The 24276-nt window shown below is 31.1% G+C and overlaps 1 protein-coding gene across 4 annotated transcripts in view; it reads left to right on the forward strand.

Annotated features, from left to right (window-relative positions):
* Window positions 1-155: 155 nt before the first annotated feature.
* LOC139517903 (zinc finger B-box domain-containing protein 1-like) overlaps window positions 156-24276 on the forward strand; it is a 34648-nt gene continuing 10527 nt past the window's right edge. Inside the window, exons 1-12 of one of the 4 annotated variants that reach the window (XM_071309396.1) lie at window positions 156-244; window positions 3544-3651; window positions 4770-4883; window positions 5717-5810; window positions 6292-6337; window positions 7145-7269; window positions 7842-7937; window positions 10386-10441; window positions 10732-11003; window positions 12068-12319; window positions 13202-13320; window positions 13654-13680. In XM_071309396.1, the coding sequence (XP_071165497.1) occupies window positions 3590-3651; window positions 4770-4883; window positions 5717-5810; window positions 6292-6337; window positions 7145-7269; window positions 7842-7937; window positions 10386-10441; window positions 10732-11003; window positions 12068-12319; window positions 13202-13320; window positions 13654-13680 (1263 nt within the window). In that variant the 5' untranslated portion in view covers window positions 156-244; window positions 3544-3589. The remainder of the gene's footprint in view (window positions 245-3543; window positions 3652-4769; window positions 4884-5716; window positions 5811-6291; window positions 6338-7144; window positions 7270-7841; window positions 7938-10385; window positions 10442-10731; window positions 11004-12067; window positions 12320-13201; window positions 13321-13653; window positions 13681-24276) is intronic. The other 3 variants (XM_071309397.1, XM_071309398.1, XM_071309399.1) reach the window with 3 other exon arrangements.

Genomic DNA, 24276 nt, shown 5'->3' on the forward strand with positions numbered 1-24276 from the left:
ATATCTTTTTATAGCGCTACATATTCTTTTTAGCGGCGAAATATATAGGCTGATAAAATTTTATATGCATTGGATTACAATGATATAAGCAGCTGTTAAGCCCACAATTTAATCTTAAACAAAAGTACGTTTTCAACTCTTAAGCGTCTTATAAACCCAGAGTAAAATCTCCATTTTTCTCGCGAGACTTTCCAAATATTTACCTTGGATATCCGGTAAAATGAAGATTTGAGGAGAAATTTAGGTAACGGTAGCCTTTGATTACAGGATCCAGGGGTTCAAATTAAAAAAAAAATTGTGAAAAGTACGGCACCACTTAACAGTAAAGTTCGATGAAAGGTCCAAACATTGACTCTTGTCTACAAAGTTTTACAGAATAATTTTTTCCTGTATTCACGGAGGCAAAAAATTCTAAACATGTTCGACAGGAAAAATTAAGGCCTAATTAAAACATTATTTCTGAAGCTTCGTAAATAGATAACAAAATGTTTGACGAAAATGTAATTTAAACCTTCACCGCATCAACAAATATTTTGCCTCTGAGGCGTGGAAGCAACTTAAAATTCGGATATTATATATTATAGGACTATAGTTTACAGGGACTGTATATTTCATATTCAATCAGTACATGTGCATTTAATTTGCAAGGTTGAACCATTCATTATATATTATTAACTTATAAATTAAATTCGAAAATATTATTTGTCATACCCTAGCTTCACTCGTGTTACTCGAAATCCCCATATTATCGATAATTTCTGTATATATTTCCGATTTGATTACATTTTATTATAAAACTGGATGTGGGTACGCATAGCCTACAAATGTCAATTTGACTATTGGTACCCACATGCGGGTACTCGCAGACACTGCCTAAAAGAAACGGAAATACCGTAACGTTTCCGATGTTGGTTCTGTTGTTAGGGGTTTAGTTGTGACGTTATTTAAGTTATGACGTCATATTCAATATAAACAAAGAAACGCTGTTATCCAGGTAACGTTTTTTTCATATCAAACAAATATTAAAAATGATTGGGTGTTGAGTTCCTTCCTATATTTGTTGATATGTTGATAAATATACATTTTATTCAAAGTCTTATGCAAACAAGACCGGAAACGGAAGAAGACCGGAAACAGAAGTAGATCTGAAAAAAAAGTTAACGATTTTGAGTTCATTAGTACAAAGGAAATTTTCCCGATTTTTTTTTTTTTTTTTTTTTTTATTGATTTTTCTACCGTTATTGGGGACTTTGTCCCCATATTAGTACATCAGAAGGGTAATTTTCACCCTCTCACACACATCTCTGGTACAATGGAGTTTAAACTATAAAAATGGGTACTTTGGGTGCCTCGGTTGGTGAAAATTGTCCCCTACTTTGACCCTGGAGATCAATCTTCTGATATCTCTCTGGTTTGTCTGTTTCCACCGAGTAGCCTGTTGGTTCTCTCCAAGTACTTTGGCTTCCTCCACCATAATAACAGACTTCCCGGTGTCCTACAGGCTCCCTTGGGCGGTGTTGGGTAGGGATTGTTAATATTGTAAAGGACACATCTCCATTAATCCTTAGGGAGTGTACATGGATCCTCTGTACCCTTGCAGTCAATCAAGGGGTGTGTCTAAATTGGCGGAATCTCTCGAAAGTACATACATATAGGGTGGGTCTATTATATAAGTGTGACCAAGATTGGCCGATTTTATCTAAGCGTGACAAGTGAAAGTCAAATAATAGGGCTCTTCACGGTTAGTTCGGCCAAATTGAATAGGGGACAGATTTTATTGAAAGAGGTGGAAATAGTATGAAAGTGTGGGAAATCTTACATTTCTTATGCATGTTTCTAAGCAACTGCTCTGTTTTAATGATGTGTTCCTGTATTTTTCACACCATTTTTACCTCCATTATGAAAATCTGCCCCTATCCAATATGGCCCAACTAACCGTGAAGAGCCCTTTTAAGCATGAAAACAAGAAACAAAGCTTGGCGAGGCACAGGAAATAACATGCGCCATTGTGGCAACGAGAAGCAGGATACAGGATTCTCACTAAACTATAAGCGAGATACAGGATTCTCTTTAACAATAAGTGGGATCGGAGAACAGACCCCGTATACACCTTATCGCTATTTGTCCGCCACTACTAGATATCACACAGGTTCCCATTAAATTTTGATGTCATAAAACAAAATATCTGACGCCCCAATGGAAAAGTGATTGTTGAATGACGTTAAAAGTTCAAGCGGCCGGGTTAGCTGGGAATAGCGATAAGGTGTATGAGACTGCATAAAGGGTGTATATCACTATGCGTATAAGAGTCAGTTTGGTATTTTATACAATATTTTACAGGTTCTGGAAGCTTCTCCACATTAGAAGAGAAACAAACTCATGGTTTAGCAACGTTTACAACCACTATGAAATTAGAAAATATATTTATAATTATTAACCTTTAACAATACTGTTAAACCAGGCATGCCCCAAAAAATAATCATCAACCAGTTGATGTTTTTCTGTATGTGAAGAAGAAGAAGAAGATGTGTTAATATGAAGAACGCGGATCTTAATGAAAGCACCCATAAAACATTTGCAAGTTATAAGTGTTTCATACAGAAATTCATCAAATATGCTTTCTGAAACTTGAAAACTCAAAAGTACATTTGGTGTGGCCAATAACCAAATTGGAAGTCCAACTGTAAATCTGATACGTCTCGGAACTTCAGACCACAACTAATTTGAACCCCTAGCATGTCTGGGATCATTTAAGTGATTGTTTTTAATTCAAATTGAATCAACCCAATTTTTTGCAGTATTTTAAACATGGAAAAAATACTATTTCAGATTTGAAATCAATAGATATTAGAAGATGTGGTATGAGTGCCAATGAGACAACTCTCCATTGAATTACAACTGTTAAAAGTAAACCATTACAGGACAAAGTACAGCCTCCTATATGAAGCCTCAAGGCTCACTGTCACACTGAACAGCAAGCTATAAAGGGCCCCAAAAATGACTAGTGTGAAACCAATTGTGGTTGCATTGTATTTAGGAGATAACTGTATTTTAGCTTGGCCTTCCTAAAAGGTAGATTTTACTGTTGCGAATTGAGTTTACCTATTGATGCGGAGCATAGATAGATAAACAGATATTTGCGACAGTAAAATCAAGTTTTACGAAGGCTAAGCTTAAAGTACAATACAGTTATCTCCATTCTAATGCCACATACAATATGTATTAAAATAAATTTGTCAAACATACATACTTAAAAGTATTTTTACTTTTTCGGATTTCAAAATGGGGGCTTTCTTAGTTATGGACTGGTAGAACGTGGAATCTAACCCCTTAAAATATCTGTCAAGGTCCAATGAAAATTATCGTTACAAACTAATTGCATTAGAAATTGAATTTACAATTTCTTTCTTGACAATTTCAAAATTTCCTACTGTAGGATTTTGTGTGTTTTGTTGAGAAACACTTATGTTACATTTTTTGGACTGATAAATAAATAAAGAGAGGACTTCATGAGTAATTTAACTGATGATTATTATTTTACAGACTGACAGAATTCAAGTTGGGAGCGTAAAGTCAGAAAACTGTAAAGATGTCCGCATTTAATATCAACACTGCAAAGAAAGAAGATGTGTCTGTTAGACTTAAACAGCAGTATGTATCTTATTTTTACAGTTTTATTGTTGAAGTGTTACCCTAATATCCAATCTAATTAAAATTAAATCCTTTAATTGCTCCTGTTCTGATATGTCGCGCATCAAGCCTTGATGCGCGACATATCAGAACAGGAGCAATTAAAGGATTTAATTTTAATTAGATTGCCCTAATATCTAAAAAGATAACAGTTAAGATGAGTATTGTCAATTGTGTAAAACTGTTTTATTTAAACATGCATTTTGCTTCCAAATCTTAAACATGAACTTTGAATTGATACTGTCCCTATATTATAACATTATTTTTTTTTATTATACTCATATTAGTTATTAAACAGTTTGTATAAGATATTGTCTATTTAGATTTCATTGATTCACTTCAAACTATAAATCTCAATTAATTTTGTCTTCATCACCTGTATTTATAAGTATAATGTTACTGAATCATTTTTATTGTAATTTTATGTTTTTATTCATTAGCATCTGTTCTGTTGATGCCATTTACCCTCAACCCTGTTATGGTGATACTAATTGATAAACATTAACAAACATATTTAGACTGCTGATACTAATTGATAAACATTAACAAATATATTTAGACTGCTGATACTAATTGATAAACATTAACAAATATATTTAGACTGCTGATACTAATTGATAAACATTAACAAATATGTTTAGACTGCTGATACTAATTGATAAACATTAACAAATATATTTAGACTGCTGATACTAATTGATAAACATTAACAAATATATTTAGACTGCTGATACTAATTGATAAACATTAACAAATATGTTTAGACTGCTGATACTAATTGATAAACATTAACAAATATATTGATACTAATTGATAAACATTAACAAATATATTTAGACTGCTGATACTAATTGATAAACATTAACAAATATATTTGGACTGCTGATACTAATTGATAAACATTAACAAATATATTTAGACTGCTGATACTAATTGATAAACATTTACAAATATATTTAGACTGCTGATACTAATTGATTAACATTTACAAATATATTTAGACTACTGATACTAATTGATAAACATTAACAAATATATTTAGACTGCTGATAATCTTTTAAAATGTTGTTTCTTTACAGCAATGTGAAGAGAGCAAAAGATGAAACAAAGAAACTTGAAACAGAAAGTAGGAAGATGGAAGAAAAGTTAAAGGAACTGAGGATGGCTATGAATAGAGAGAAGGAAGAAAGAGAGTATGTATAAAAATACTCCAATCATATTTTCCTCATTTAGGGTGGAACAGGTCTTTATATCGTTAAGGGTACGACAGGTTTTTAGATTGACTCAGTGACATGGAATAATTAAAACTGTTATCAATTAGTTAACTGATCTTCACAATGTGGGTAAGAGGAGAGGAAGGAGAAACTTCAATAGGACAGCAACTAGACAAAACACAAATTATATTTATGGGTCTTTCCTCTGTCTGTATAACTCTACACAGTTATTCATAAAATTGTATATCATGATCTTGTGACGTAAAATACATTGACACAATTTAAACAACTTTGACTCTAATTTGATGAAATACTTTTATGGATTGCTGGTGCAATAAAGAAAAAGTAATAATTCTTTCGCAAAAATGTTAGATTATTTTTTCTGTTCTTTGAAGTATTTATGTATATACCTTTCCTTTCTTTAGATACATATGTTTAAATTGTTTGTCAGCTACTATCCTTGCCTATGTAACTGCTGCACATCAATTTAAGAAACAGCACTTTGAATTTTTGAAATTTGTTTTCTTTATTGAAGTAGCTTAAAATTAACTTCATTATATATATCGTTAATGAAAGGATGACATGAAATTATAAATATTATAAATGGGGGAAAGGGGCTTGTGTCCCAGACCCATTTGAAGGACATGTCCCACTTTGAAATATAAAGTTCAATGGGAACAAACTATGAAAATATATTTGGTCTATAATACTGTCGAAAAATTGATGATGTGTTAAGTCTTTTAATTGCGTTAAAATTTGTTTGTGTTGCTAAATTGAATAACGTTAAATTTAGATATTCACAATTTTTTCAGGAATCAAGGCGGTGGATTTTGGAGTAGAGGACAAACAGGAAAATTAAATAGTTATGCCACTGATGTGCTTAATAAACCAACAAAATCGTCAAAGGTACCTACAGTAAATTTTGTGTCAGTCCTTTATTTGATGTACTCATTAAAGGAACTAAATCATCTAAGGTACCTACAGTAAAACCACTTATCTCTAATCTATGGTCTATCTAATGTACTGAAACAAACAGTACCATATAAGGTTTGCACTGTAAATCACTTATCTTCAATATAAGCTCTATTAAATGTACTCAATAAATCAACAAATTCATCTAAGGGAACAGTAAAATCTTTTTGAAAGGTTTAAAGTTCAAGGTTATAGTGGGAATTTGGAAAGGTCTAAATTTCAAAGTTGTAGTACATGTAGGAGCTAAGAAAAGGTCTTCAGATTAAGGTTAGAGTTGGAACTATGGACAGTCACAACATATCTCAAAAGAATCATCTGAATAAGACTAAAAATTCAAATTAAAAGATAATTGTATAAGACACACATCTGCTGCAAATGAAATAACTTTATATGATTTATGTTTGTTTTTTTACAGGATCCGTCAAAAAGAAAAGTAAAAGTTCTTAAAGATTCTCCATTAGGTGAGGATGATATAAATACATGTATCGCATCAAGGTTGAAATTGATATTTCCCAAAAGTAACTAACATCCTAATTCAGATTGTCTAGGAGCTCTATAGATTGTCTAGGAGCTCTATAGATTGTCAGTAATGATCTTCTTTTAAAACTTTTGCCACTGGAGGTAGATATAAAAGTAAGATGTGGTATGATGCCAATGAGACAAATCTTCATTAGAGACCGATGACATAGATGTTAACAACTATAGGTCATCATAACGTCTTCAACAATGAGCATAACCCATAGTCAGATATAAAAGGCCTGAAATGAAAATGTAAATAAAACAAGAAAACTATGCACAGAACAATAAATGAAAAACCCATATGATATACAGCAACAAAGGACATCCACAGAATTACAGGCGCCTGACTTTGTACACGCAAAAACAGAATGTGGTAGGGTTGAACAAGTTTACAGGCATTCAACCCTCCCCTTAAGTCACAATCAATCATCTTAAACAAAAACAGAATGTGGTAGGGTTGAACAAGTTTACAGGCACTCAACCCTCCCCTTAAGCCACAATCAATCATCTTAAACAAAAACAGAATGTGGTAGGGTTGAACAAGTTTACAAGCACTCAACCCTCCCCTTAAGTCACAATCAATCATCTTAAACAAAAACAGAATGTGGTAGGGTTGAACAAGTTTACAGGCACTCAACCCTCCCCTTAAGCCACAATCAATCATCTTAAACCTTTTTGAAAAACATTTTTAATTAGAAAATCTGTCATAGTTTGAATTGTCAATTTTAATATATATGTTTTCTGTCAAGATATCCCTGAAAGATCTAGTCAGCCAGGAACATTTGGTCACCTGGCCAAACAAAGTATTAATACTCCTAGAGAAAAGATCAAAGGACCTAAATGTGGACAGTGTGAAGAGAAAAGGGCCATGGTGGTAAGTGAAGCATGTTCAGTACAGGGATGGGGTATTTATCTAGAGTATACATTACAAACATAAATGATAACAACCATATTTCACAAATTATTTCAATCAGAAATTACCTATTGTTTTATGTGTGAAGTGATATAATACTTATAAAGATTTTTTATATGTACCTATGGTTTAAGAATTTATTATTTTTACGGGACACATCATTATGGTCTTTAATGGTATGAAGCCTTATCCTTAGCTATCCCTTACTAAAATTCTCCATCAGTCTTCTCAAATAAGTGTTAGGGGTTGTTTGGAACTCATAGTGAGGTGAGAGTTTTTGTTTCGAAATGACAACCTAACTGTGACTTTGAGATGAAGACCAGCAATAAAAATCAGTACCATCGGTTTTGGTGTTTTAAAAGCACAAAGTGTAAAAATCTACTATCGTTCAGGTTATTTCTGGGTCAGTTATTGCAAGAATTTCAAATGTTTTAGTACATGCTTGTTACATCTTCCTGCACAAAACAGACTGTTTAAATGTAATCTTGTCAAAATATGTATTATGTTTATAGACAAATGTCTTTGTTTTGTAGTCCTGTGTCCAGTGTTCAGAAGCTTATTGTGCCCAGTGTTTTGCAGCTTTTCATTTAAAAGGAGCTTTAAAGAAACACAGATCTGTACCTCTTTCAGTGAGTACATTTCACTTTTATAATATATACATTGTAATTATCATGATTATAGCAATTGGATTTGAATAATTTAAACCAATCTTGAAGTTTAAGTTTTTGTTTATGGCAAATACTTTAAAAAAAATGAGTTTTTGAAATAACTATAAAAACACCTACAAATATAGACTCATCATTGGTTCAGTTATACACATAAAAAATAAATATTTAAATATTATCTTTAATGATAAGTAATGGACTGTGGATTCGCCAAATTCATGGATTTTTTTGGTACAGTGGTACTACAAATTAAATTTTCAACAAATTACAAATATTCTACAGGAATGTATACAACAAATTACAAATATTCTACAGGAATGTTTACAATAATAACAAATATTCTACAGGAATGTATTCAATAATTATACCCCACGCAATGAAGTTGCGGAGGGTATAATGTTTTTGACCCGTCCGTCCGTCCGTCCGTCAGTCCGTCAGTCCTGTTTCTTGTCATCGCAACTCCTCTCAAACCACACAACAGAATTTCACGAAACCTTTTCAGATAATAAGGACATACTATGTAGTTGTGCATATCGACGGGAAATTGCGTTTCAATTTTTTTTTCTAGGAGTTACGCCCCTTTGAACTTATTTACTTTAATGTACTACTGCAACAGTTTGTCATCGCAACTCCTCTCAAACCACACAACAGAATTTCACGAAACCTTTTCAGATAATAAGGACATACTATGTAGTTGTGCATATCGACGGGAAATTGCGATTCAATTTTTTTTCTAGGAGTTACGTCCCTTTGAACTTATTTACTTTAATGTATTACTGCAACAGTTTGTCATCGCAACTCCTCTCAAACCACACAACAGAATTTCACGAAACTTTTTCAGATAATAAGGACATACTATGTAGTTGTGCATATCGACGGGAAATTGCGATTCAATTTTTTTTCTAGGAGTTACGCCCCTTTGAACTTATTTACTTTAATGTACTACTGCAACAGTTTGTCATCGCAACTCCTCTCAAACCACACAACAGAATTTCACGAAACCTTTTCAGATAATAAGGACATACTATGTAGTTGTGCATATCGATGGGAAATTGCGATTCAATTTTTTTTCTAGGATTATGCCCCTTTGAACTTATTTACTTTAATGTACTACTGCAACAGTTTGTCATCGCAACTCCTCTCAAACCACACAACAGAATTTCATGAAACTTTGTAGATAATAAGGACATACTATGTAGATGTGCATATCAACAGGAAATTACGGTTCAATTTTTTTCTAGGAGTTATGCCCCTTTGAACTTATTTGCTTCAATGTACTTCTACAACAGTTTGTCATCTCAACTCCTCTGAAAACACACAACAGAATTTCATGAAATTTTGTAGATAATAAGGACATACTATGTATATTGACAGGAAATTATTATTCAATATTTTTTCTTATACAATTTTTTTTTCTTATACTTATTTAATTTCTCCAATGACAATGTGGGGACGTGGGGTATGTGAGCGTGCTCACTAAGGTTCTTTAATTACAAATATTCTACAGGAATGTTTACAATAATTACAAATATTCTACAGGAATGTTTACAATAGTTACAAATATTCTACAGGAATGTTTACAATAATTACAAATATTCTACAGGAATGAATACAATAATTACAAATATTCTACAGGAATGTATACAATAATTACAATTATTCCATATTGGTATTATTTTAGTAGGTTTCTCTATATGAATTGGATTTTGAATAAAAAAGCATATTCACCTGAGAAAGTGTTATTCACCGCGCTAAACGTCACACGCTTTTACATGCATGCAACGTTATGGTAAAATGTTTCATGTAAAAAAAATTGGTATATGTTTGTCATTAAATACGTTTTCTTCTCTCGGAATATGGAATAAAACAATTACTGTCTTTTGTTTCGGTAAATATGGGGTTTTATTGACTTTTGAAAAACTGATATTCACTTCGGCCGTCGGCCGAAGTGAATATCATTTCTCAAAAGTCAATAAAACCGCATATTTACCTCATCAAAAGACAGTAATTGTATAATATTCTACAGGAATGTATACAATAATTACAAATATTTAAGTTCACTTCAATCCACAAAAATTGTTACCCACAAAAAAAAGATAAATCCCAAGTAGGTTAAACCATATGGTTGGGTTGTTGTCTCTTTGACACATTCCCCGTTTCCATTCTCAATTTTAGAGTTAGCAGTCATTATGAGGGCAACATCCAATCTCCAATAAGAGACAAGTATCTATACAATATGTCAATCTATAAAGCAGCGTATATTTATATCTTTCAAAAGATATTTATCATTTTTACAGGAATAAAACTTCGTTTAAATCATCTCAGGGTTCAAACAGTTATAACAAAGATATCAATAGCATTTGTTTTTAAATTTAATTCCATGGAAATTCAAGTTTATATTTCTTTTTACAGGCTTCAGGACCAAGACAGTGTATGTCGCCTCGGCCAACACCACCACCATCTAATAGGTACTTTAATCAAACCTAATTGGAAAAAAACTTGTTTGTGCGTTGAATGACACTCATTGTTGTATGACATCAGTTTACAAGACTATGTTTGATGCTGAGCATATATTTATCACAATCAATTTTACCTTTTAAATTATCAAATATTATTCACTAAAAGATCATTTTCTTCACCAATATAACATAGAAAAGGAAAGCTATTACACCAATCAAGTCAAGTGTACAATATTTGATCATATTACCAGACTATGGTAAACTAAAACTTGTGAAATATGTTTTAAAATCTCTTACAGGGAATATCAAAATGGGTACCAGTCTGCAGAAGGTGCTGTAAATTTACATACAATGAATATTCATCAGCGTGATAGAAATAGTCCAGAGGGTGCTAGTGGATCATTTGATGGCCCATCATTGTTAGATGGGACTTATGATGAGAGTGAGAATGCAGTTGCCTTTCAACAAGCTTTACAGGCCTGGAGGACTGGTGAAGCATCCTCGGAAACAACTAGTAAACCAAAAACTATAACACCAAGACGTCATTCTCCTAGAAAAACTCCAAGTATGGGTAACAAAATCTTAATGAATATCACCCCAAAACTCATACAAGTGTTATTTAATTAACTGGTCAGCTCATTTGAAATTGATCAAAACATGTGTAAGATATTGAAAAAAATATTGCTCACATTGAAAAGTGAAATATATTCAGGTGACCTTTTCTTAGATTCTCCTGAGGCTTTGCTACTGAAAACCATATATTCACCTGATAATTCATTTGTCCCATAGAACAAATACAACAGGTATTGTTTTCTGTATAGTTTATTCACTGGAACCTTTAAAGTTCTTCTAAGAGAAATCTATCACTCATTAGGTGAATCTATGGTAAGGTATAATTGGGTTAGCAATAAAAGCTGGTAATAACAGAATTCAGTGGAATTGATGTTTTCATAAAAGGCTTTCACATTCTTTTTGAAATATTAGAAAATAACTGTTCTCAAGAATTTACACAAGTAAATACATCAGAGAAGAGATTTGCATTTGCTAAATATCTTATTGACTGTTACCTTGCGAACTAACACATTAAAAATCCTGCTCAGCATGTCATACTAGTACAAAGCAGGATTCATATCATATTTACATGTTTTGTATCCAGAATATGCATTTGATTTGCCAGTGGAGGCTTATCAGACATTAATCATTCATGTTATATATAATGCATATTTTAATACACACAGAGGGGTATCAATATTTATCAAATGATTGCCCAACCATAGGGAGCTTTTTCTTGGCGCAATCCTGACATCCTAAGGTTATATTTCTATAATAAGAAAGACCTTCAAAATTTGCATTTTCTGATTGATTACTGTCAAATGCTATTATTTTCTGCACACTTTTGAGGAAATTGTATATCTTTTCTTCATCCTTGATGTTAAGTTCTTATATAGGTTAAAAACGTCATATATACCTGGGTGTTTAAGGAATACATACATTGGAACTTAAATCTTTGAGTTGTTTTTCAATCACATTTCAACACAGCTGTTATCTGTAACTTATTGTATCATATGAGCTGTATTTTTTCTTCTTCATAAAACCAATTTCCCTATTTAATGTCATTTTGTTTTTTATGTTTAGGGGATAATGTTGAACATATGGATCACAGTACAGGTACTAATGATAAATCACCAGACCTTGATATCAAATTTACTAATAGTCTAAGTTATGCTGAACGTCTTCTACTGAAGAAACATAGGAGAACAGATCTTGATGGGTTACCCACTCCTAGACTAGACAGTAATGCCACTACACCTAGGACATATAAAACAGATAGTACTACACCAAGAATTCAGTCATTCCCTGAGAGAGAAAATAGCTTTGACAGTGATAGTAAGTTTGTTAAACACCCCCACCCCTCTGAAAAAAAAAATCACCAGAACATATAAATTAGATGATTCTAAACCAAGGAATTTATATATACAGCTGATGTGCAAAATATAGATAACAACACTTCTTTTAATTTTAAAATGTCTAGAACATTTTTATGGCCCCACAACGAAGTTGTCAGTGCCATATAGTTTTATCCTTGTCCGAAATTCCGTAATTCCAAAATTCCGTAGTTCCAAAATTCATGACTGATCAATTGTACCTTTTAGTTTCTTAATAATTCTAACAGAACAGAGCCTTGAGTTAATAATAACATCATTCCGAAATTCTGTAATTCCGAAATTCTGTCATTCCGTCATTGGGATGATTTTTGGCATGTGAATTAACCAAGATGAGTTACAAATAAAGTTTAAGTTTTTTTCCGCTCGGATTATTTTTGCCAAAATTACGGGCTATGGACTTTAATAAATTATTGAAAATCACAGTTATAGACTTTATTTTTATACACCTCCAGATTTTCAGCTGATATGTGAGACTACCATCATGTTTGTGTCCACATGTGTTATTGAAATTGCAGATTTTTCAATTTTTTGAGACAGGGCCATTTGTCTCGCTTTGACACATATAGTTTATTATAAGTACAGATAAAACAATATTTCAAAGCCTTGATTTAGAGATGTGTGTGCTTTCTTTTATTGTTGATTATAAAGCTAAAATAAATTGAATGGTAGATTGGTAAAATATGGGGCCTTGATTGATATACTAATGATCTTAGCTCTGTATCATTTGAGTTACTGTTTTAACATTTACAATTGAACAACAATGTTTTTTTTTTATTGTTGATTTATTGAGTACAGTTAATATCTAAGCGATGATGTTTTGTAGCTTCTTATGAAAGAGTGGAGTTCCGAGCTCTGTATGAAGCTGCCACCTCTAAACAGCCATTAAGTCTTGCCAGACATGATGAGGATAATATCTCTATTATAGAAATTCAAAATGATGAGGTTTGTATGGAGTATTTCGACTCACAGATTCTCATATGCAATAAAAGCTATCAAACTGTAAAGTTGGTTGAAATAATCTGAAAAATAAGGGACACAATATTGGTAGATGATGAAAACTAAAAAGCATTTTTGTAGCCTGCTAAATTCTTTGACACATAAATTAATGATTCTATATTCATGATGTATTTTATTTACATTCATGCTAATTAAACTCTTGAGCAATTTTTATTTCAATTCTAATGAATAAGTAAGTACATTTATATATAATCTTATGTGAGTTTTAATTTTAAATTGTAACTAGTGTTAATGACATGACCCCTCCTCTTTAATTAGGTTGTACACAACAGACCTGCATCAATGGTAGGTGATGAGTTGGTGTCAGATTATCACAGTTTTATTATCACATCACATCACCTTTTTGCTGTTTTCATTTACAATTCAAATGCCTTTTGCCTTTTCTATTTGTTTTTTAAAATATCACAACTGTCCAATTATATAAAGATGTATGAATAATGATAAACATATGTTATGATAAGGATGGTTGAGTAATTTTGCATGTTGCATTTCTCAATGAATTTTGACTGAAAGCAGATGTAACTCCAATTTTTGTACAAACTGCTACTATTGAATGTGCCCCTATCACTGAATAATTTCAACATTTCCTATTGAAAAACATATTTCAATGTATTATCACTGTCATTTTGATCAGGTGTATAGTTTTGGATTGCATATTTAATATACAAATCATCCACAGTTTAACTTGATAGGTGGTCCTCACTATTTAAATGTGTTTATTCTATTCCTTCATTTCACATGGTAGTTTTTTTATTATACGACTGCAAAAATTAAAATATTTTTGGTCGTATATTGGTATTATGTCGTCGTCTGCGTCAACAGCTTCTCCGAAGACGGATGGTTTCCAGATAATAACTTGAGTATAAGTAAATAGAAATCAATAAAATTTTAACACAATGTTTTTAACCACAAAAGGAAGGTGGGGATTGATTTTGGGGGTTATAGAAATTAGGGGCCCAAAACAAGTATTTATCTAGTTTCTGGACAATAAGTTGTGTATAAGTATTTCAATTGCTCTGATATTGTACCACAATGTTCATACCATAAAGTAGAAGGTTCAGATTTATTGTAAGGGTTATGGGGCAAACAGTCTAAATAAAGGGCCAAAAAGGGGCCAAAAACAATCATTTTTGTAGTTTCTGGACAATAACTTATGTATAACTGTATGAATCTCTCTGACATTGTACTACAAGGTTCCATATAAAGAAGGGAAGGCTTTGATTCAGTTTGGGGTTAATATCCCTGAACATTTAGGAATAAGGGGCCAAAAAAGGGCCAAAAAGAAGCATTTTCTACATTACAGGCAATAACTTGGGCTTAAGTGAATTGATCTCTCTGATATTATGCTACAAAGTTTCTTTTTTTTTTTTTTTTTTTTTTTTATTGATCTTTTTGGTGTTAGGCGACATGTGTTGTTGTAATAACAAATCTTTCCAGTCACGTGGTATAGCAAGTTTAATAGATAGAATGTCTACAAAAGTAACATTCAGGTTATATTTTTTATTAATAGCATCATGAGACAAAAATTCGCCTTTATCATCTACAATATCATTGATGAACCGTATGCCTTTCGTGTACCAAGATCTGTAAAAAATACTTGTTCTGTCAACTTTGATAAACGGATTGAACCAAATAAATTCTTTTCTAACATGAAATGTATTTAACGGGATGAATATACCCTTGAAACGTTTCCAGGCAGATAACACTTCTATATAAAAAAGAGGTGCTTTTAAATTTAAAAACTCAAATTCACATCTGCTCATAAATAAATCCTCTAAATCAAAAAGGGAGAAAAATGCTTTGGAAACATGTTTCCATTTGGAGTCATGTTCTGACAAAAATCTTTTTACCCACATAATACGAAATGATAACAGCTGTACTTCAAAATTTGGGGCTTTCAGTCCCCCCTCGCTAGGAAACTTTTGAATGACTTCCGATTTAACTTTCGGAGTACCACCATTCCATAAAAAACTATTAATGTCACGTTGTATTTTAATTACATAAGCTCTTGGTACATGTGTAGATAAAATGACATAAATAAGCTTCGATATTGCAAGTGATTTAAGTATTGCTATTTTACCGATCAAGGAAAGGTTTCTGATCCTCCACATTTTAATTATTAATTCCATTTTGTCTATGCATGTATCTAAATTAGAACAAACCATTTCTTCAAAAGTGTTAAATTTTAAACCTAAAGTTTTAAAACCATCTGTCCATTTAATAGGAAGGGAACCTTCTTTGTTAAATTTATTTCTTCCAATCCATGTTGCTTCGGTTTTAGAAAAATTGACTTTTAACCCTGAACACTTCTCAAAATCATTAAACGAATCTAATAAAATTTGCGCAGAAAATACATCTTTCAAAAAACAAGTGGTATCATCAGCCAACTGTGAAATTTTTATTTCAGTATCCCCAATTTTAATACCAGATATCTGATTGTTTTTACGAATACTTATTGCCAGCAGTTCAACGGCCAAAATGAATAAAAAAGGAGACAAAGGACACCCTTGTCGAACGCCTCTCTCAATTTTGAATGGACTAGAACTAAATCCATTATTTACGACAAGACTAGATATATTTGAGTATAAAGTTGAGACCCATTTCCGGAACTTGCTACCAAAATTAAAACAAACCAATTTAGTACGCAAAAGAAAAGAACATAAGGGGCCTTGTTAAATGTCCACAGACTTTTCAGAGCTCCCGAAAAAGTAAACTGATTTCATAGAAGAACTGTCTTATCAACGTATTTATTGCGACAAGTATTTGATAAATAATCTACCTAAAAGTATTTATCTTGAAGTAATGGTAAAAATGAGTAACGAAGAGTCCTTTAATGAAAACTCGGCAAGTGACCAAACAACAACAAAAATGGCGTCATATGCGGATGCCACAAAAACTGAAAATGATAAAAGTAAAGCTCAAAACAGTGACTTTGGGTTTTCTGCAGCCAAACCTGTATTTATATTAGAGACTGATCTCTTCGGTACTATAAAACCAAAACCTGTAGACTTTTTAAATCATGCAGAGTTGTACAGTGATATTGGCCATGTAGTTGAAGAAAGCCATTTGAAAGGTCTTCAAATGGTTAATGGAATGTGGCGGATTTATCTTGATAGTGAGTCAGATAGGGAACATTTGATAGCTAATGGTCTCACTATCAGGAAAAAACACATCCATGTACATGATAGAAACCCAAAATTTGTAGTTAAAGAACACATCAACTACTTACGCATCCGGATAAAAAATGTACCCTTATCTGCAGACGACAACCAAATTGGTAGATATCTTGAGACCAAACATAATCTCATAATTCACAACTTCAATCGTGAAAGACTACGTATCAACGGATTTCTTACCAACTGTCAAACTGGAGACCGATTATTTATGGTAAGTCCAGTACCTGGTATACAGCTACCTAGATTCATTAGTATAGGAAAATACAAAGCGCTACTCATCCACAAAGACCAAATTGTAGTAAATCCTTATGCTAAATGTAACAAGTGTTTACAGACGGGACACAAACAGGAGACCTGTGACAATGACTGGGTATGTAACTCCTGTGGCAAATCAGGTCATAAAGCCAAAGAATGTCAACAACCGATGGACGATCCAACAGCAGATCAAGATCAGAATGCTGATTCGATTGTTACTGATAGTGTACCTGAAGCTGCTAACATTGATAACGCTAAAGATGAAACTAAAGATAAGCAACCCACAAGTGAAAGTAGTGATGATTCAAATGATGACAGCGAAGATGATGACCAACAATTGGTAGTCCACAAAGAACCTGAACAAATTACTGCGATCAGTGAGCAGACAAACAAAAAAGACAAAAAGACAAATGGAAAAAAATCAAACAAAAATAAATCAAACAAACAAAATCTTCCCAAGTCAGCTTCTGGACCCTTGGATCACTATATGAACTTTAAAGATCCGAAAACTCCAAGCCAATCAAAGGGGAAAAGGCAAGCAACAACGCCGACTGATGAATTACACAAAAGAGTAGTCGAGCCGACAAAACAGAAGACAAATCCCTAACCAGTGTCCTAGTTAACTTTAATGTACAGTAGTGTGATTTTCAATGCACAGTTTTTGTGCTTGTGTATATATGTTAGTAATATTTTTATCTTATCTAAAAAATGTGAAAAAAATAATTCATTGTGTGATACAATATTAGATTGTATACACTCTGTAAAGAAAAATATATTAAATGTTGATATGAAATATTTTATTTATATGAATATCATGAAAACAAATGAATATGATCAAATAGTTGATTCATTGAAACTTATTATCATCTTTTTATTAACCATGAATCAATTCAAAACACCTGTAAATCCCAATCTGAATGGTGTCAGTTTGATTGGTAAATTGACTAACTTTAGCTGCGTTCCATATCACTTAGTTGATGAAATCACTTCTTTGAAATATAAAATCCAAGTTAATAAATGTGTCAATTCCTCACATACATGTACTAGGAATAACTTTAAAACTGCTCAAGATCTGCCATATACATTATCTCACTTAGTTCACCAGGATACAGATAGTATCAATTTCAACGATTGGCATATTAAAAACACCACTATTGCTTTAGGTATCCAAAAACTGAAAATTAGTTCCTCCTATATAGTTCACATATTTTTTGTACAAGCTACGTCCACATCCATGGTAACTACCACTCTAAAATACCTGAAAAGAATTGATACATATGTAAATAAAAGTTATGTGTTTGTTCTTTTACAAAATAGCTTATATCATTTAACACTCACATCAATAAACAACTATTTAAGTAGGTCAATCAATGTAATCATTAATGTAAACATGTATCTGCAACTATTTTTAATTGTTCAAAAATACTTTCTCTTTTTAATTTACATTATCGTCATACATGTGACATACCTAACTAAAAACAGTATAACTACAGTTATATTCATATGCATGCTGACCCGATTCCAAAAACCCCTAATTTTCTGGGTTTTCACTGTATCTAAAAATAGATTACTCGATAAAACAATTCAGAGATCAAAGAGAATCATGATAGAATCTTTCCTGATTATTGGAAAAGTGAACAGTGATTTGAATGATACATTTGTATATTTAAATACAATTAAGCTTTGTTATTCGTGTATGAGATACATAGTATTGATATGTAAACAAACAAAATTTAGCTCGAAAAGGGTTAACATAATCAAACCCGTTATTTATGTTATGTTATACTGTTATAATAGTAATTTCTTGCAAATATATTTTTTTATAATGATATTTTTATTACTATATTGTGTCTTTGAAAAACAGAAGTTAACCGTGCATTTAACCTTGTGTATAATTACAAACATGTAAATAATGTAATAAGACATGTTGTTCTAATAATAGTCTCATTAACATGTACTATTAAGTGGGTTATTACACTAATTATGAGAACCAGAATTGTACAGCTATATTTAATGTATAAAATTGAATATTCCTTAGGTAAAAACAATGAGTGACAATATACATCTTATATCCTTAAACTGTCAAGGTTTAGGACAGAAAGAGAAAAGAGAGAGATTATATTTATGGAATAAACATCAAAAATGTAATATATTATTTATACAAGAATCCCATCTAATAGAGAAAAATGAACATATTATTAATAGTGAAGTAAAAGGTAAATTTTTTCATAGCTATGGAAGTTCCCAATCAAGAGGCGTTTCAATAATGATTAAAGACAGTTTAAATTATAAACTAATAAATGAAGTTAAAGATAATGATGGCAGAATTATTTTGCTCAACATTGAAGTTAACGATAACATTTTTACCTTAATAAATGTATATGCCCCAAACATTCATACTAACAGAAATAAATTTTTCAAAAAGGTAAATAACATCATAGAAAATAATCGATTAGGTATTTTAATTTTAGGAGGGGACATGAATGAAACCCTATTAAAAATAGATAGGAAATCAAATAGCTCTCATAAATACTATAAACCAGTAAATAGCCTTAAACAGCTCATTAAAAAACACAAATTAATAGATATATGGAGGGAAATCAATCCAAACAAAATTCAATTTACATGGAGAAGGAAAAACAATACGAATATAACAAGCAGAATAGATTTCTTTTTGATCAGTCCAGATATAAGGCCACATGTAATCAATTCTGATATAAGACCTGCTATGATATCATACACTGATCACCAAGCCATTTCGTTAAAAATAAGACAAAATCACCATGGCAGAGGAAGAGGTTTCTTTAAAATAAATAATAGTATTTTAATAGATGATAATTATAAAAACCATATAAACAATCTTATTCTAAAATATAAAGAAAAGGCACTTACCAGAGATTCAAGAGATATATGGGATATCTTCAAATCTGAAGTAAGGGACATAACTGTTATGTATTGTAAATACAAGTCATCTGAAAAGAAAAATAAAATAAAAGAATTAGAAATGAACTTACAAAGATTAAATAATAAAATTAATCCTTCAAAAGAAACTAAAGATGAAATAGAAAAAATTGAAAAAAATCTAGAAAATCTTTATAAAGATGAAGTTAAAGGTGCACAAGTAAGATCTCGAGTCAAATGGTTAGAAGAAGGGGAAAAAAACACAAAATTCTTTTTAGGTTTAGAAAAATCAAGACAAACAAAAAAAAATATTTCGGCATTGAAAGATAAGCAAGACAAAATTATAACAGAACCATCAGAAATTTTAAATTTAGAAAAATGTTACTATGAAAATTTATATAAAAGTACAAATCCAGATGTTAATAATATTAAGCAATATGTTGAAGAAACAAAAATAGATCATAAATTAAGTGATGACGAGAAAAGCTCTCTAGGCGGCAGCATCTCAATAGAAGAATGCACTGAAGCCATTTTTAATATGAAACTAAACAAATCACCAGGTATAGATGGTCTAAGTGTTGAATTCTATCGCACATTCTGGGATAATATAAAAGAACTAGCTGTAGAAGTTTTCAATAGGTGTTACGAGAAAGAAGAATTAACAACATTACAAAAAATAGGAATAGTATCTTTATTGTACAAAAAAAATGACCCGCTACCCCTAGACAATTATAGACCTATAACTTTACTAAATGTAGACACCAAATTAATAGCCTATACTTTAGCCCAACGGTTAAAACCTGTTTTATCAAAAATAATAAATAGTGATCAGAATGGATATGTAAAAAATAGGTACATTGGTTTTAATATCCGACAGATTCAAGATATCATAGACTACTCTGAAACTTTTAATATAGATGGTGCTTTGTTATATATAGATTTTTCAAAAGCTTTTGACTCGTTAGAATGGTCATTTATGTATGAAGCTCTTTTAAAATTTGGTCTCCCGCAGTCGTTTATTAAATGGGTTAAAACTTTATATAATGGTGTCAAAGGTTGTATGCTAAATAATGGGTGGATTTCTGAAACCTATAGCATTTTTCGTGGTATTAGACAAGGGTGTCCCTTGAGTTCGATAATTTTTGTTATAGCTGTAGAGATTCTGGCATGTAGAATAAGACAAGATACAGGTATTAAAGGATTTCAAATCAAACTTGATTCTAAAACACATAGTCTTAAAATATCACAACTTGCAGATGATACTACTCTCTTTCTTAAATCAAAACAAGAAATAAGCCTGGCATTAAATTTAATTGAAGAATTTGGAACTCTTTCTGGTCTAAAACTTAATAAGTCAAAAACTGAAGGAATATGGCTAGGTAAATTAAAACATTCTAAAGATAAATATGAAAACATTAGTTGGAATAAAAGCCCCATCAAAAGTTTAGGTGTATATTTTGGAACTAATAAAATTGAATGCCATAAATTAAACACAGAAAATATTTTGAGGAAGTCAGAAAAAGCAATTTCAAATTGGAAGAAAAGAAAGCTTACAATGATTGGACGAATAACAGTAATAAAAACATTAATTATACCAAACGTAACCTTTTTAGCATCAGTAACTAATTTATCGATAGACTTTCTAACACAATTTAAAAAATTAATATTTAACTATATATGGCAAAACAAAAATGAGAAAATCAAGAGATCTACTCTATGTAATGATTATCAGGATGGAGGTTTAAAAATGATTGATATAGATAGTTATATAACATCAATCTATATATCTTGGGTTAAAAGGTTAACAACAGAAGAATGTTCAAATTGGAAGGTTATACCCTTATATTACTTTAACAAATTTGGAGCAAACTTTGCTCTATTTAACATGAACCCTGAAAATATATATGACATACCAAATTTAAAAAAAATTATGCCAGAATTTTATTTTGAAATTTTAAAAAGTTGGTATAAAGTACATAATAGTTCAAAGATAAGCAAGGGGTTAAATTTCAAATGTATAAGACAGCAATTTATTTGGGGTAATCAATCAATTAAATTAAATGGTAAAAGTCTTGTTTTTCCAAACTGGATAGAAAGTGACATTCTTTTTATTAATGATATCATAGATAAACAAGGAAATATCTCCCAAAAAGTAATCTTAAATAAATTGAAAGAAAAATCAAACTGGATAGCAGAACTTTCTAAACTGAAATCTGCAATTAAAAAGGAATGGAAACTCATGTTAAAATCAAATCAATCAATTTCAACTAAAGTTCAAATAGATAGAAATCTTTACTTAGAAACAAAAAACAAAGCCAAATCAATTTGCATTAAAAAATTAAAACCTAAAGATATATATAATTATATCAAAGGTATAGAGAGTGACACACCTATTGGTTTCATAAAATGGAAAAAAAATTTCAATCTAAATTCCTCAAATCAATTACATGATATATTGAACTTTACATTTCACCAGTTAATTGATAACAAACTAAAAATGTTTAGGTGGAAATTGATCAATTATATATTGCCATGTAAGCAACTGCTTTATCAATGGAAAATAATGAAGGATAATCAATGTCATATATGTCACCAAGTAGACAATTATAATCATTTTTTCAAAGAGTGTGAATTTTTACAAGAATTTTGGATTAAAGTTGGGTCATTACTAGATAAAATAAAAATAGGTACACATATTTTATCAATGCAAAATTTAATACTTGGATACAAAATTCATGACAGTTCATATTTTGATATTAATGTGTTGTTAACAATTGTTTTATTTGCTGTTTACAAAAGCAATTATGCATCAGAGTTAAAACACAAGTACATAGATGTATACAGGGTTTTTAAATTAGAATTCTTAGAATGGTATGAAAATAGTATACTCTTAGAAAGAAAATGTAGTAAATTTTTGAAAGAAACATTTAAATATATATAATTCACAACAATGTAATTCAATAGCTGAGGCGTACAAGTACTTATGATTGAGTAGTGGTGTGACAGAGAGTGTGTGTGTGTGTGCTAGTTTTGTGACCAAGTTTGTGTGTAGGCACATGTGTGTGTGTCTATTTATGTGAAAGTTAAGACATTATACTCCATGTACTCGCAGAGCAATATTATGTTTTTCATTTATGTTTTATGTATACTGTTTCTCTGTTTACACGAAACGATTGTCAATACTTTATACAAAGTATAAAAAAAGTCTCATTCTTTATCCATCATGTCCATGTTTTGACCATGTTAACTTTATACCATCAGAATGTCATCAATGTTTGATACTCATAATAGGCTAATGCATCAAGTTTCTCAGTATTCTGTAGCGCATTCAAGTAATCGTTAAAGAATACAAAACAGTTATTTCATTAAATTTAAAACTTACCAAATTAATTAAGAATATTCCAACATACAAGAATGAATAAAACGCACGTGTTCAAGATACATAATAAACATCTATACCACGTGATATACAATTAAAATAAGTAGAAAAACGTAAACAGAGAGAACGTATGTTTTCCGGATTTTATTGCTATGCAGTTTTTGTAAACTATATAGATTGTAATAATATATTAATAAGTTTATCTTGTGAATCCCCTGGTTCATTTGATAATTCACACACAGGGATAAACCTATCTGGGATAGTTGTACCTTTTAGGGTATTTGTTAACAACCAATAGTGCAATAAACTGAATAATTATTAAAAAAAAAAAAACAAACAAACCAATGCTTTTTGAATAAATTTCCATTCTAGCGTATCAAACGCCTTTTCGAAATCGACTAGTAATATAAGCCCTGGATAATTCTTTAAAGCAGTAAACAATATAATATCAGCAATGAGTCGTAGATTTTCACCAATGTATCTACCAGCCACATATCCCATCTGGTCCGGATCTATAAGTTTCGGAAGAAATAATTTCATTCTTTCCGCAATAACTTTGGCTAATAATTTGTAATCAAAATTCAAGAGAGAAAGAGGACGCCAGTTCGACAATAGTGTTCTATCTTTATCTTTCTTTGGAATAAGAGTCAGTATACCCCGTCTTTGGTCTATTGAGAGGGTTCCGGTCTCGAAGGAATATTCATAGCTTTCTAAAACATATTTTTTTATATCAATCCAGAAAAATTTGTAAAACTCAGCAGTAAGCCCGTCTGTACCAGGGCTTTTATTATTTTTAAATGTTTTTAAAACTTTAACGCACTCAGATTCTGAAATATCTGCATCGCATATATCCTTTTCCAGATCTGTAAGCTTAGGAATAAAATTTAAATCGAAAAAGTTAGAATCACCTGAATATTTATCAGGGTCTTCTTTTGATGAGTACAGCTTTTCGTAGAAATTTCTCTCTTCGTATAGAATATTTTCTTGTGACAAAATTTCAATGTCGTTTACAACTAATTTGTTAATACATTTATTTTTATAATTGCGTTTTTCTAATGATAAGAAATATTTTGAATTTCTTTCATTGCCTTCGCAGTGCTCGGCGTGTGATCGTATAATAGCCCCCCTTGTTTGATTGTTTACTATTTGCTCTAAATCGTCTTTAACAAC

The sequence above is a fragment of the Mytilus edulis genome, chromosome 3 (genome assembly GCF_963676685.1).
Source record: "Mytilus edulis chromosome 3, xbMytEdul2.2, whole genome shotgun sequence".
NCBI classification, from domain to species: Eukaryota; Metazoa; Mollusca; class Bivalvia; order Mytilida; family Mytilidae; genus Mytilus; species Mytilus edulis.